A 16,668-nucleotide genomic window follows, 5' to 3' on the forward strand; every position below is an offset into this window, starting at 1 on the left:
ATCTTTACTGATGATCTGGATAAGGAGATTAACTCTACACTTAGTGAATTTATGGATGACACTGAGTTGGATGCAAATATCAATCTGCTAATAGAAAGGCTCTGCAGAGGGATCTGGACAGGCTGGATGAATAGATCTGAGGTTCAACAAGGCCAAGTGCTACACTTAGGCCACAACAATCTCATGCAGCGCTGCAGGGTGGGGCAGAGTGGTTGGAAGCCTGTCTGGTGGAAAAGGACCTAGGGATACTGGTCAGCAGCTGGACATGAGCCAGGATGGCCAAGAAGGCCAATGGAATCCTGGTCTATATTGGACGTAGTGTGGCCAGCAGGAGTAGGGAATTGATTCTCCCTTGTATTCAGCCACACTTTGAGTGCTGTGTGAGTTTTGGACCTCTCACTTCAAGAAGGACACTGAAGTGCTGGAATGAGTCCAGGAAACGGCAGTGGAGCTGATGAATGGTATAGAGGACTCCTGTGAGGAATGGCTGAGGGAGCTGGAGTGTTTAGCCTGGAGAAAGAGAGGCTGAGGGGAGACCTTATCATCGCTCTCTACAACTGCCTGAAAGGAGGCTGTAGCGAGAGGGGGTTGGTCTCTTCTCCCGGGCAACCAGTGACAGGACGAGAGGACATAGTCTTCAGCTGTGCCAGGAAGGTTTAGGTTAGAATTTCTGGATGTTAGGAAGAATTTTTTCACAGAAAGCGTGATTTGATATTGGAATGGGCTGCTCAGGCTATTCTGGTGTAGTTGATGCGATCATAGGTTGGACTCAATAATCTCTGAGATCTTTTCCAGTCTAGCTGATTCTGTGATCTTTTCAGTCCTCCTTTGGATGCTTTCTAATAGCTTAATGTATTTTTTATGTTGTGGTGCCCAAAGCTTCACACAGGACTTGAGGTGAGGCCACAGTGGGACAGTCACCCCCAGTGCTGGGTGATGAAGCTTTGCTCTTTGCTAGATGTCGTCTTTAAACTGTTTCTAATGCCGCAGATTTCTTTTTAGTCTAAAAACAAATGTACTCCTCTTAGCCTTTCTCAGTTTTGCTTCCTGGAAGGATGGATCTCGAGTCAAGGATCACATTTGTGTATTCTGCTTTTGTAAAAGTGTGAAAGAAGTTTACTTCAAGCAATTGCTTCTGCTCTTGGAGTCTTTAATGTATTCACTGTCTGAAAGTCAGTGGCTATAAAAAAAGTATTTTATATTTCAGTTACATATTGTTTCATTAAAAACGTAATGGGACAGAAAAGGCTTGAAGAAAACGTTGTTACGTTTCAGGTCGAGTCATGCAATTTGGAGCACAATACAGATCTTAGTGTACAGCTGAGAAATCCCTTCACAAGTTAGTTGTTGAACTGGTATGTTTAATTTAATTATTTATTTGATAAATTATTAGTTATTAATAAATAAAAATATTTTATTAAAATACTGGTTATATATTTATTTAAATAGACCATACCAGTTTCGAAGTGGTAGAAAACCCATCCAACACTTCTGGAAGTAGACAGACTGTTCAGAAATTGTGCCTCATTCTTAATATACTGCCAGCAGTGATTTAAGGACTTCAAAAAACAATGTAAAGGACATTAATTGGTATTGCTACTCTGAAAGATTTTCAGTTGAAGCATGAGTTCAGAATAATGGTCACATTGCCTTGCAGTCACAGGAAGCCTGGGAAACTCTGTACCAGCATGAGTTGGAACAGTTGATACCCTCTGATGCATTCCCTGTTGATTTCTAGTGATGAAAAGGCTTCATTTGCTTCCTCTCATGCTTTTCTTGCTCTGCAGGATGAAGACTGTAATGTTCAAAATAGCTAACAGTCTGAAATTACCTTCGCAATTTAAAAACAATAATGTAGTACCTCAAACTGTGATAAAGTAAGGATTGAGCTGCCCTTTTAGTTTTGTATTTATATTTCTATGGGTATATATGCATCTTCCGTACCATTGACACAAGGGAATAAAATGAGCATTAAAAAGAGCTTCAGCATCAAAGCTGGGCATAATGCAAAACTGAGTTCCATGTTATGCTAGCTCTCAAGAAAACTACTTGAACACAGGGACAGATCAGTGCGCCCTGCCAACTGATCTACCTTGCTTCTGCCACCCCATACGCTGAGACACATTTTTTTCTGGGCCAGTTTTGAATGCAAGTGTGACACTTCTTTCAAGTACTATATTTATTGCAAGCTTCGGATTATTCCCGGCATCCTTCCTTTGTGTTGAGTTCCTGTCATTGCCTGTCTCTGTGAACTTCAGTTGCCTCACTTCCTTGGTTGCTTTCTCACTATGTGATGTTGTTCTTGTGTCCTGTTCCCCTCTCCCCATCCCATTCCTCTTATGAAGTGTCAGAAGGACGGTTGGTAGCTGAGAACAAAAGATGACCTTCTGAGCCTTGTATATTGTGCAGGGAGTTATTTAAAGAGTGACAGGTGTTTAGTTTTTGTACCAATACCATTATTTTTCCTTTCCTTCCACTTTTATAGTGGCCTCTGGCCTTTCCCATCAAGTTGTAGGATTTCTTAGCCTTTGCAGAGTGTGTTGTGTTTTGGCCACGTACATTTGACTTGACCCCAGTAGATGAGTTTAAGAAAAGGCTTTGGAAAGCAACCATGTGATGCTTGTGTTAGCTCATCTTATCCTTCTTCATTTGGACATACCCTAGTGAAATGAATCTTTTAAAATTATGAATATCCAGGAGACAGATAATAAAGAAAACCTATACCAATTGTAACCAATTTTTTTAATGTAGTAGAATGCCTCTTGACATTGTGTGAGAACGCCGGAGAAGTAATTTCCGTGGGTAATTTCTTTTGCATTAGATACCCTGAAGTGTCTGCATTCTTGCTAGAGAACCTGTAATGGTATGGCTTGGGATTTGCATAAAAGATTGTTGAATTTAACATGATCTTTGGTCATACCTGTGCAACAGGTAGCTTTATTCAACATTAAAACACCTGGAGAAACATTAGGCTGCTGTGAGATTGGCTTATTGAGTATTTCAATTGAGGATTATAAGAAAATGTGAGTATTGAGATTTTATCAGTATGACAAATATATATATATATATATAAAATATTAATAATAATCATCTCTCGCTTATGTTTCCAACAGATCATATATGCATGATTGCAGAGCAGCAATTCCCATCTGAAACTCTGGTTTTACTTGCTTTTGTGAACTGTATGTCAGGACAGTTCTTGCACAGTTATGTGCCTGCTATCAGTGAAACTTCAAGTTCTGCAGGGAGGCAGCTGTTTGGTTCGTACATAACTTCCAATGGAGATCTATCCTAATTTAGATAAACATTAGATGATGGTAATTGGCAGGATTTTCTTTAGAGATACAGAGGTCTTGACATGAGAGGTATAATATATAATAATAATGTATAATAATAATAATAATAATGACTTGAAGTCCTTATACATTTTTTTGCTTACGAAAATTATGATTGAGAAAAATGAGATTTTGAATAAACATCACAAATTTTTAAAAATATGCACAATATTACACTTTTGTAATTGCTGGTTAAAAGGCGCATAGAGTGGTTTTATCTGTTAAAATAAGAATTATTCTGAGAAAGTATGGGAGCCACTCAAAATATCTTACTATATGCTGTCAGTAACAGCATCTTGAAGAAACATTCAGACAAGGGAAAATTGTAACATTTCACTCATATATTTACACAAGATTTTCAGAATTGTTCTTAAAACATGTTTGGAGAAAGGTGGAGTAGGGAGAACACATAGCAATTCATATGCTGCTTCAGATTTATTGAAGTAGTTGCAAGACAGACATTCAGTGCTTCTTTTAAGCCTCTGGGAAAACACCAATGAATAGTAACAGTATGAAAGAAAAATAAACATTGAGCAATATTTTTCCATTTCACATAAAAAGCCTATATACTTGACAAAATTACAGGACAGTTACCCTCTCATATATCCCAGTTGGGAATTTATGTATGGCTATGAATCTCATTTGAACTCCTCTTTTAGTGTCAGAATGACAAAAAAGGAGAAAAATCTCATCCTAGGTCTTCACTAGAACCTCTTATTATCTGCTCTCTACTCTCCTTTTACATAAAGAAGAGCTGTAAAAAGCGAGTAGAGTAGATAATAAGAGGTTCTAGTGAGGGTCTAGGATGAGATGTTTCATATACAATATCTTGAAGAAGGTTGTGTTTAAAAAAATGGGCTTTTTTTCCTCAGTTTTCTTATTTTCCATTACTCTCTCCTGCTTTGTTTATCTTCTCATGTTCGTTCCAAAAGCCTTTCAAACCTACTTTTCCTCATCCTTCATTTGATTATACTTGCTTCACCTTTTGCTCTGGCTCTAACCTGGTTGTTCCCTTCCCATCTGATTCAGCTGATGCTAGGGATGACCGCACGTGCTGCTACCGCGTATGGAGAAAAAGAGTAAGCACTTCTTCAGGCACCTACTACAGTTAAACTGAACCTCCTTTTATCTTCCTAAGTGTTAGTTTTGGTGGGAGTGTATGCCAACTGTTTCATTTTGGGGTCTTGGTAACACCTTTCAACACTGACCCATTTTGCTCCTTCTATGAATCTTCTAATGAGAGACGTCATGACATCAGCCTTCCAAGAAAAAAGCTGAGCTTGCCCCATCTTAAAAGAGCTACTGGAAACTATCAAGGCCATGGTCTCCTGATTAAATCTTTGTTGAGTATCTCAGAGCAAAGAAAATAGAGGAGTGGTGTGTAGTAATCTGAATGGCTGTTTTACCCTTCTCTGAAGGTATCTGGAATCTTTTGGTTGAGAATAGGTGAAAAACATCCTGTGTTACTTTGTTATGACCAGATCAAAAATTGCAAAAAAGCACATTTTCTTGGGGGCAGGAGGATTTGTGAGCACTGACCTGTAAGTCTTTATTCAGTATTTGGTTTTCACAGCTTTCCTCACAGATGCTGGGGCAGTCTGGTTTATTCTAGTTGTAAACCCTCTCTTGTATTGCTGTGGTCTTGTGAGGATTACTGCAGATCTAGAGCACAGTGATACGAATTGATAGAATAAGAATTGGAGGTGCAGTCTGTGATCTGCCAGGGGAGTACCTGGGGTATCTTTATGCACCCTACACTGTTTACCTAGAATGGATGGGTTCAGATTCATTGTAAAGCACATAGTTTTAATGTGATCTTCACTCTTCTGCGGTCAGTAAGGCACATGTTCAAATCAAGATTCAAGAAAAACGGGGAATCAATCTATTTATTAGTCCACCTGCTAATAGTCTGGAAAGAAAGTGTTCTATTTGTGAAAGAGATACAGTCATCAGGGTGTATTATGGAGTTTCATCCCTGTGTGTTTGGATGCATGACAATTTTTCGATGTGTGGATTCCTGCTCTTCACAGTACATTCTGGCTCATTAGTAACTAAGACAGAGATTAATGCTTTTTTGGAAGAAAAATATGTTCCTTAGAAGGATCTAAATTCTTCTCTTATGCATGTACAAAATAATTTTCAGCTAACTCAGTTGACAGCTTGGCACATCCAAGTGACTATGGTCCAGATTAATGATTGGTACTGATACTTTGCTTACGTATATCTTGATTTGTTTTACTGGGGTGCCATGTATAAACAGGGAGGCACCCATCTGTGTAAAATCATTAATTTAATTTCTGATGTGAGGTTAACACTATAAAGATTTGTCAGCAATTTTATTTTTCAGTGAGACATCAAAAATAATTGAAGCCATGTCCCTCTTAGCTATTCCAAAATCCTGAGTGTGGCCGGAGCTGTGCAAACACAGTGGGCTTCTGTTAATTTAATCCATCTGGATATACTGAAAATTACTAATTAGAATGCTTCTTCTGTTGGTGTAGTCTGTTTCCATTTGTTTTCTCTTCCAATATACCTGTTTTAGTCTAACTTCTGCATAAGAAGCTTATAGGTTTTGATTGTAATGTTTTTCAAAATGTGTGACTTCACTGTGCAAAAGCTGGAGACTTAAACACATCAACATGGTTTTAAGGAGAAGAGTACACAATTAATTATGGTTGTGTTTGCTTAACAATGAAAGGATTTGTTTTTCTCTACATGTTAGAATGTGCAGTACACCTATGTTTTGAGTGTGTGTGTTATCTTCTTCAGCTTTTTCACCCAAGCTTCTTAAGAAGCTTGAAGTAAAAACTGCTTTGTCCCTAATCCTTAGTATTAGAAACTAGAGGAAGGAGTGGTATATAGAGACCCATAACAAGTCTGACTGAGCCATTTAAAGAATAGATAAAAGGAATTGAAAAACATAATGTTCTCTAAATGTTCATTATTTCTTTCAGACATATTCCTTAAGAAAACAAACTAACATTTGAATAGGCATTTTGAAAATTCTAATTCTACGTTCTAATTCTACATTATTATAATGTAGTTATCCTCTGCTTTAATTGCACTAATCCTTTTATAGGAGAGTGTGAGGTATCTAACTAATCTCTTTTTTTTTTCCCTTTTTAGTTAATGGTCTAATGACGCTTGGATTCGCAGGTGAGTCTTACCTCAAAAATTCAAGCTTTTGTTTCTGTTTTGATAATGGCTGACCTTTGAGAAACACTTCCATCCTATCTCATCTCAATTAGTCAATTGTCATGCATTTTTTTTACAACTGGTCTTATCCATTGGCTGTATGCAAGAGGGTGTTGTAGTGTTTTGTAAAGGTCATTCTCAATATATTTACACAAGATTTTCAGAATTGTTCTTAAAACATGTTTGTTTTAAGGTGCAGCCTTACAGTGATGATTAATTTGCAGAATTATCCATGATTTTGACCTCTTTTGGTTATGGATTTAGACAGAAACTCTTGTGTCATCAGATTCGGCTCAAATGACTCTGATGGAGGGTTTTTTTTTAATGACCCTGCAAAATATTGAATTTTTAAATACAGACAAGCAGAAATACCAATGGCATGGAAAATCCATTTAAACATCCTTCTGGGAAGGGGCTGGAGTAAATTGTCAGCACATGTGACATAGCGGAAGAAAAATTGTGCTGTGTTGGATTTGGTTGTAAATCATATGATAGCTGATTGTTTAGAATACCCTGCTAGAAAAAGCAGCTTTGTGTAACATTTGTCAAAGCATCAGTGCAGGATTTAAGTTGTGAGCTGTGCAATTTTTGTATGTGGTTTTGAATTCTGCACAGCTTTAGCATTCATCTGCAAGTCTGTCTGTGGAAAGCGTAGCAGGTAACTGCTGCGGCTGCCCGATGAATCGACATGAACACTTAAGAAGGCAGGATCCATGTTATCATGTTAACTTCTCGTGGATAAAATTATGCTGCCCTTGTGTGGTAATTTTTACCATTTTTATTACTGGTGAGTAATTGCAGTTCTGACTTTTTGCCAACATGGTTAAAGGCTTCATGGCAGCTTTAAGAGCACTGACAGATATGATGAAGGAGCAAGGATTAGTCCCAGTGAGTGAGCCGTACACCTGGAGAGGTGTGCGGTCTGTAGGAAGTTGTAGAGTTATGGTTTCAGGTGCATCACAGGCTGTCCTGTTGTGGGCCAGCTGCTCTTGGCAAGTATGTGAAAGCAAGGTGTTTATTTGGCCAGATGAGATTTGTCATACAGCATCACGGAGAGAGTGACCACCACCTAAGGAGTCAACTGTGATACCTGGAGTGAACTTGCAAGGTGCTTCTGCCCAGGCTCCAAAGAAACCAGCTCCTTCCTGTGTGAAATGATGTTCGCTCAAACCTGTTTCACAATCACATGCCTCATTTCTAATGGAGATACTCAAGCTTCTGAGTATCTGATGGCTGGGTTGTGATGTGAAGCTTGAGACCACTCATCTTGCCTTAGAGTTTGCAGTTTTCTTTACTAGATGGTAATGAATGGGGCCATGAGGACTTCTCTTCTTACCAAGCAAAGTCCTGCCTGATTTTGACCTCAGTTGGCTTCAGGCGATGTGTTTGGCTGTTACCACACAAAATTAGAACCACTGTCTCTTTTCAGCAGTGATAGGATCCTGCTTTCAAAGTAACTAATAGAAGCAAAAGAAATACCTCTTCTCCCTGGTGTAAACATGTTCTCAGTAAAATTTTTTTTTAGGAGTAAATGGTCTGTTCTCCTTAAAAAAAGCTGTTCCTGCAGAATTCTCGGGGGGGATTCCCTGATATACCAGTTTGTTTTAGGGTTGCAGTTTTTTTCAGGTAAACACATTTCTTGAATTTGAGCTGCTGTGAAGAGGAAAAAAAATCTGACTAATTTAATTTAGGCTTTTGTATTAAAGATGTCAATATACATATATTTACAGATAATTTTCAATGTTAATGCATTTTTTTATATGTGGTCAAAATGGTGGCATCTGTAGAGGTAAAGCAAGACGTTTAATGGCTTGATCAAAACAAAATGTTTCAGCCTTATCAAAATCAAACACATTAGTCTGAAGAGAATTTTTTCAAAATTTCAATTTTATAACAAATATTAAAATATTATCTTTGTATTCCAGTGCAGACTACACTGGGTGTAGTGTACAATGTGCTGGGTGAGAAAAACATTTGACTGATTAAATATACTGGAGTTGCCATTATAGGTTGAAAAAGTTACAGGCTTGCTCAAGTCAAGATTAACTCTTTCTTTGCAAGTAGCTATATGCTGCAATATTAGCATTTGATAATTACAGATTATTCTTAAAATTATAGAAATGTTGGAAAAGACCTCTATGGTCATTGACTCCAGCTGTTACTTCAACACTGCCAACTCCACCACTAAAATTTGTCCCTAAGTTCTGCACATACATATTCTTTAAATACCTCCACAGGTGGTGGCTCAACCACCTCCCTGGGTAGCCTGTTCCACCCTTTTTGGTGAAGAAATTATTCCTAATATCTAATTTAAACCTCCATTGGCACTTTGAGCTGATCTAATGCTTGTTGCATGGGAGAAGAGACCAAACCCTGCCTGGCTACAGCCTCCTTTCAGGAAGTTGTAGAGAGCAATCAGGTCTCCCTTGAGCCTCCTTTTCTCCACACTTAACAATCCCAGGGTCGCCCAGCTGCTCCTCACAGGACTTGATCTCTAGACAATTCCTTTAGTGGCTATACTAAAGAAAAAGCTTTGATTGTGGAAATTCACACCCTTTAGCTGGTAAGACATAAAAATATTTCCAATGTTAAAGTAATTTCACAGTAATATAGGTAGTTGAATGTGATGCATGTGTGTAAGTGAAAAAGCACTTGAAAAGTGCTTTTTACACTGAAATGTGGGATTGGGAAATCCAGTTAGCTTTTAACTAAAAATGCAAATGGCTGGTAATGAGTTAATATGAGTAGTAGCTAAGTAAGATTAAAAAAGTGATTAGGTAGGTTCCTCTATGCTAGATTTAAAAGGCAGTACTATGTATGATAACCTTTAGTTTTTTATACAAAGTTATGTTTTTAACATATTTATGTAAATATGTGTTTTGTTTATTTTCTAAAAGTGCTCAGAAAATTAAATGTTAAGCCTATGAGAATGTAAATGGCATATTGGACTGTGTGAACAAATTTGAGTGATGTGCTTGTGCTTCTATTTCAGTGTTTGTGATTAAAGGTGCATCTGATGTTTCCTAGGTGCACGTCAACAGAGTGAGCTCTGCAATGAATCTCTCATGTTAGAAAAGTTGCCTGCCTGTGGAAAATCCTTTGAAGAGATGATGAAGAGAGTGGACTCAAAAAAGTGGTGCAACCTTACCGAATTTATCATGTAAGAGTTAGTTTTGGTTTTAATACTTCTCCCCTAATGTATATAAAATATTTATGTTCCAGAATATAGAAAACCTTCTGTATTTTGTTGCCCCTTGCAGAGGGCTAAGCTGTCACTCTTTAGCCCTGCAGTGAGGCCATGTGCACACAGAGACACCTGGCTCTTAACTCAGTGTGCAAAATAGTCTACTTTAATGAAAACTAACCAATGGGCTATTTAATACTAGCTGCTATTGCATTACCTCAGACAGTTGTGTTTACATTTAATCTATATTTCTGTGCCTTTTAAGCAAATGTTCTGTAACTAATCTCTTCTGTGAAACCGCTAAAGCAATAATGCTTTTAGAATCATGCTGTTCTCTTGACAGGAATGCAGTTCCCTCTTCTGATTTCCTTTTCTTCAGTAAGATGACATTCTTTCAGTAATTCACCTCATGTGAAATTATCCAAATTTAAAGTGATTTGTCCTATTGAACCTGCTGTCATATACTTCTTTGCCTGCCAGCTAGCATGGAGAAAGCAAGCACCACCCATTCTGTTTGGATGTCTAAAATACTGCAAGACTGACAGTCGTGAGGGTGGCATTATTATTCTCTAATCTCTTTTTCCTGTTCCAAAGTTATGGGAAGTATTTAAACATTTCTCTATAAAGCTGCACACTTCAAATTTGGATCTCGAAAAAGCTCACAGGGTTTGTGAAATTGGTGGCATTTTTGGCTTTGTGGAACATCTGCTTCTTAATACCATGTCTGCTCATGCATAATGCCTGGTTATCGGAAGTGCTGAGTACCCTCCACACCAACTGAAATTAGAAGAAGCTGCAGGTGTTCAGCACTTCAGAAAACAAGCCTCAAGTGAACTAGACCTGGTATGGTATGAGCCAGCCTGAAGCAGAACACTTCCTGCATTTAAAGCTGTGCTGGTGCTGTTTCTGGAGTCTGCTGTGGAGGCAGAGTAGCCTCAAGCCAGCTGTCACCACACCTGTTAGAGTGTCATTGAGCCCCAGATGTGTCCTAGTAGGATAATGGTCTTGTGTCCTGTTTAGTGTTGTGTCATGTGATGCAGACTTTAACTTGCTGATCACCAACAGACTGGACAGATAATGTAAATGTTGGACTGCAGTGCTGTGTTGCATCAGTTCCCCATGACTCCCTTAGCACCAACACCTGTGTTGAAATGCCCCACCTGTTAATAATGTTTCATAATCTGACATATTATTAATTTAGATGCTATTCCTTCTTAGAACATTTATTCACACACTTTGATTACTTTAAAATCTTGCAATCTGTGGAAAGGTAGATTCTTAAATCTTATGGTACTGGAGTGAAAGATGCACTTATGCAGCTCTCTCCAGCTGTGGGGAAGAGTAAGAGAAGGTTAGCTCTTCTAAACCAGCTTGCAGAAATTGCAGTCAAATCTGACAGAGAAGTGTGTGAATACTAGATGTTTTATTTATTTATATTTATTTTTTATTTATAATTTTGCTCCATTTTATGTTCATTATAATTGTTTTAGAAAAACAAGATTTCTTCTATGAAATGTTACTTGAATCAATAAGTGACCTCAGCTAATGGGATTACTTGCAGCAGTGAAAAGTACCTATAGGATCCAAAATACTAGACTGTACCTCTGTTAATGCAGATGAAAAAACATGCAGCTTTTGGAGAGATTTCTGCTAAAATTAATTCAAGATTTTACATATTGTGTGCAAGAATTTTTCAAGGTTTGGAGGTGATTGAAGTCTCTTGAGTTTTCCTGACTTTTAATTAGAGTTAAGAATCCACCTTGATTTTATCCTTTCCAGTTGTGCTCACTGTTTGGTGTCGTTTTCATTCCCTGTACAATAAAATTTTTCTGAAGAAGTTGGTCAGTCTGAGGCTTTGCTCATTTTTCCTCAAAAGCAGTACCAGAAGAATTCAAGGCTCTTAAAGACTAAAAATCTTACATTTTTAACATAATATATATTGTCTAAAAAACCTTGTTTTAGATGTTTCACGTTCTTCTTTAGAAAAGAGTAGCAGGAGGAATTTGTTGTCAAATTTATCTCTTGAATCAAGCGTTAATCAAGCATTAGAAGTCTGATTACTAATTTATCATAAGGGTTCATTGCACTGAAGAGGCAGGAAATGCGCATCTACCTTTAAGATATTTACTTTTTTGAGAATAGACATTGTTATTTGGTGTCATACATTCTATAAGAAGCATATATAATCACAGAATGGCCTGGGTTTGAAGTGTCTGTAAAGATCCTCTTGTTCCAACACCTCTGCTGTGAGCAGGGACACATAGAGATTAATTTATTCCAGCTCACTGAAAGAACCCTGAGAGATGGGACAGAAGGACTTTTTTCTTTGGAGTAATCTGACAAATTAATAAAAAACTTATCTGAATTTTAAGTGCTCATGGATAGATATATATTTAAATGTAGTAATATTAGTTTGTGCTGATTTTACATCTAGCCTCCAGCAGTAACAATCAGTCTGGATCAGATAGTGGGTTAAAACTGTGAGTTTTATGTAAAAGAAACTGTTTCTTCATGCAGTAATTTCTACATGGCACTTTTCACTTTGAAATAAATCTTTGTAACTTATATTAAAATGTAACAGTTAATGGAAATCTGCTAATTTTCTAAATTCCTTGTTTTGTGGAGGAGTTTTACCTCTTCAGTGTCAATGGCTGTCCTTTGGTTATGGGATTGTAAATAGCAATTATCTGTAGTGCTTCACCATTTGGCTAAACATTTGTGAGAGAATTTGCAGTGACTCCAATTTTCTGTAACCTAATTAACCTGTAAGTTTTTCTGACATCTCTGACATTCTTAACAAACGTGTGTTCTTTAAAAAGCAGCCTTTTCACTGATTTTGAACAGACGAGGCTGCTGTGGCAGCTGATACTGCAAACCAATATGAGAGTTTTAGCTTCCACAGCTGATATTGATCTTGCTGGAAATGTAAGATGATCACATATAGACAGTAAATTCTCAGGTAAAGTTTTACAGAAGCACTGTTAGATGAAAGTTTCCCGATTAATTTTTGCATATTTCTGTGAGAATTCGCAGTTAGTTAGGATACAAGTACTCTGGGTCAAATTGCCCTAAAGTATTTGAAAGCTTAAATATGATGAGGGATCACAGTGAGATTTTAACATATTTTAAGTCATTTACATGTGGTGGATTTTAGTGGTTCTAGCTTGGACATCAGAATATGAAGGCTAACCACAAACAGCTTACAAAAAAAGGTTAAACCTTCAATACACAGCCAGAGGTGTTCATTGACAGAAGAGAAGTAGTTTGCCTAGTTGCAGTTTTGCTGAGGCCTTTAGATTATTGAGAGAGAGCTCTGAAGATGAAAGTACAACAAGGTTGTTTAAAAGACTCAAAATTATGGTACATGGAAGGTGAATAAGCAGAGACTAAAGTGTGGGTGAAAGCTGTATGAGGAATTAACGAAAGCAAATACACTTTTCATTTGCCAGAAGACTGGAAATTGCAGGAAGGTTTTTATTTTTCATGTGTAGTATTTCTTTTATGCCTACTTATAGTAACACCTATGTTAATAGTGCTGCATTATATATAATAAGTATGTATTGTATTTCCTCATTGTCTTCTTAATATTTAGCAATTACAGCTGAATATGTAAAATCAACTACTGTCCACATGCCAAAATTCATTATTAACAGTCATACTTTTTTTTGTGTGCTGTGATAAATCCTGGTGTAGGACTACAGTTGAGAGGCCAGGTATGACTAATTCCTGAAGCAAGTGGCCAGGTGAAGATGGAAGTGCCCAGAGCTGTTTTACATGAACCTGAAAAAATGTTCCTTATTGTAATTGCTTAGATTACTTTCTATTCTTAACTCATGAAACAGTTTTTCAAATGCTTCTGACTGGATCCTGGAAACAATTTACCTAGAACAAACAGTCTCTAAACAAATCTGTATGTGTCTCCTAGGCCTAATCCCTAAGGAAATGTGAGACCAAAATGTACTAAAGAAGATTTTCAGTGGTTTGTTAAGCTTTTGGCCTGCTCCCACATACCAGTTTTCTCTCTTCTGCATCACCATTTTCCAAATACTTCTGAGTGTAGTTACCAGCATTTCAGTAGTTTTGAGGCCAGAGAGATGGCTGTGGCCATGTCTGCACTGTTGCATAATACAGGCCACACAATCTGCCCAATAATCAGCATTCTAAGCCCTGTGAGAGTGACTATAGTATGGAAAGGCATCAACTCTTCATTTAAAAGATTACTATTGATCCATTACATCTATAAACAGATTGCGTCATCTGTTACAAGTGAGGCATTCTCTTATTTCAAGCCAATACCATTATTGCAGCACTCATCCCACAGGTTGCTAGGGTTGCATGCCTGCTGCTTTGGGAGCTCCCAGTCAGTCATTCTGTGTTTACCAGCCATTGGGTTTAGAGTCCAAGGGTGAAATAGCAACTTGTGTTTTGGAGGAGAGTTCTATCAAAGTAGTGCATGTAACACAGGTCAGATCTGGATGTTGTGTTTGAGAAAAAGAATGGATTGTAACAAACTTCTTCCTCCAATCTCTGCATTTCTTTTCACAGCTCTAGAAGTCCCTGATTTGCTGTGAAACAGTGGCTCTGTGACATTGCTTTACAGTACCTGGAAGATGTTAAAAGTCTCATTTTTCTGATGTTTTAAATTTCAGTTCATAGCAGAATAGAAGAGGGCAAATTTTTTCTTTAACTGTGCATCTGAAGCAGATTTGTTGCAGGTATGTGTGTACGTGATGAAATTCTCTGTTTTACTCTGTGCATGGTCCAAGGTCTGTGCCTACTGTAAATAACTATTCTTTTTTCTGTACAGCCTTAGTGTAGTTTTCCCACAACACTTCGCATGAAATGACAGTTCTATAAACAGTTTCAGTCCCATTGAAGATGATGAGGGAGTCCACCCATGTTCTATACAGATGCCAAGGATTTGTAAAAAGAGTTAAGGAAAAAAAAATCTGTATTACTACATTTGATGTAATTTGGAAAACTAATTCTGTTGCACAATTTTTAAGTCAGTGAGAGTTTTGCCTGTTAAAACTTGGCCCAACTAAGCTAGCTGTAAAAGTGCCTAGTTTTCAAAGAAACTTAGTAAAATATTACATGAAAGAAAGCCAGATCACATGAAGATCAATGGGAAGGCAAACTCTGTGAGAAACATGTGCAGCCCAAAATGAAATGACAGGCCCACACTTCCTAAAGCTCAGAGCTAAGAACCTCTGCTGTGTATGTAAGAACCCTCCAAACTCAGTAATTTTCTTGGTTGGTTATCTAAGTTTTTTCATCTTCCCCACTGACTGTTGCACGAAGCCTGATGTAGACACCAATCAGCGATTGCATCCAGCCGCTAATGACAAAACTTCTACAGAAGAGGAATGTACTGTGAAAACCATAGAATTGATGAATGGTTTGGGTTGGAAGGGACCTTAAAGATCATTTGGTTCTAAGCTGTGGACAGGGACATCTTTCACTACACCAGATTGCTCAAAGCCTCATCCAACCTGTCCCTGAACACTTCCAGAGATGGAGTATTGTCCTGGATCAGGGGAAATTTTGGAGAGAACCCCCATAGAGGCTCCTCTAGGAAAGCAAATTCAATTTGCCCCTCACCCCTAACCAGTCCAGGAGAAAACAACTCCTTAGAAAAAAGTGGAAAAAATCTGTTTATTAAACAATAAAACCTAAACAGTATTAAACAATAAAACCCCTTGCTACTTCAAAAGAGATGACAGACTCAGAAAGTCCTCTCCCTGGGTTGCAGCTCAGCTCACTCAGTCTCTCATCAGTGCTGGAAATGCTGCAGGCCAGGCCCGGCCTGGAGGGCCACTGGTGTGAGCTGCTGGTGCTCCTCTGGGTGTTCAATCCATGTTGTAATCACAGAGCAGGTTTAAACAGGCCCAAAGAAAAGGGAATAAACAGATAAAAAAAATCACACTCCAGGGAACTTCTTTGCCTCAGCTAGCTAAACTAACTAAAAGCAAAGGAGAGCTCTGTCCCGCTGTCTGTCCGTCTGCAGACAACACAGTCCAAGAGCAAGAATGTGGAGGAGTGAGTGCAGTGTCTGAAAACAAACTGCGCGCTTCTTCTCTCCCCCCTTCACTCTCAGAACCAGTCTTAAAGGTGCAAAACTTATTATTCAGCATAAACAGAACAAGACGATTGGGGACAAAAGCATCATATAATCAACCTAGGACAAGCATCCACAGCTTTTCTGGGCAAGCTGTTTTAGACAATAACAAATTTCTTTCTAATATCTAATCCAAACTTACTCTCTTTCTGTTTAAAGCTTTTGCCCTTGTTCTGTCACTGCTGTCTCTCTTGCCTCTTTTTAGTCCCCTTCAGGTACTGCAAGGTGCTGTAAGGGCTTCACAAAGCCTCTTCTACAGGCTTAACAGCCCTAAATATCTTAGCCTGTCTTTAGGGGAGAGGTGCTCCTTTTAATTTTCCTTTTTAAAAATGAGGGTTGTTTCCTCTTTTCCCATTGGAACTTCACCAAACTGCTGTGACTTCTCTAATGTGATGGATAATGACTTAGCTGCTTCCTCTGCCAGTTCATTCAGGACCTTCAAATGCCTCTCATCAGGTCCTGTGGACCTTTTGGTTCCTTACATATTTTTGAACCTGATCTTCTCCTACTGTGGGTAGTTCTTCATTCTCCAAATTCCTGCCTTGCCTTCTGCAAGTGACTGCAAAAACTCCCTGGAGTTTTTGCCAGGGAAGACCAAGGCAAAAATGTAATTAGAGTACCTCAGCCTTCTCATTTCCTGGGTATATACCTCTTCTGTTTCCTTCCAGGTAGGCTTGGCATATTCCTTTATATCAAATCTCAGTACAGATCCCTAGTGAAAATCTCAGACAAGCCACTGGGTTTGTTTTGCAGCTGAGGTGAGCCAGCGATTCATGTGAACTAATATGTTCCCATGGTATTGGTCTCACAATTAGAAAGCCAACACCTTTGGTTCA

General features: G+C 38.2%; 1 protein-coding gene across 4 annotated transcripts in view; it reads left to right on the top strand.

Moving 5' to 3' along the window:
- Window positions 1–16,668, top strand: part of RAMP3 (receptor activity modifying protein 3) — a 182,584-nt gene that overhangs the window by 14,497 nt on the left and 151,419 nt on the right. For 3 of the 4 annotated variants that reach the window (XM_058026710.1, XM_058026717.1, XM_058026703.1), the window contains exons 2-3: window positions 6,462–6,491; window positions 9,558–9,690. In XM_058026710.1, coding sequence (XP_057882693.1) covers window positions 6,462–6,491; window positions 9,558–9,690 — 163 coding nt within the window. Of the gene's footprint in view, window positions 1–6,461; window positions 6,492–9,557; window positions 9,691–10,057; window positions 10,182–16,668 lie in introns of those variants that run through there. The other variant, XM_058026724.1, reaches the window with a different exon arrangement.

Source organism: Melospiza georgiana, chromosome 1 (assembly GCF_028018845.1).
Source record: "Melospiza georgiana isolate bMelGeo1 chromosome 1, bMelGeo1.pri, whole genome shotgun sequence".
NCBI lineage: Eukaryota > Metazoa > Chordata > Aves > Passeriformes > Passerellidae > Melospiza > Melospiza georgiana.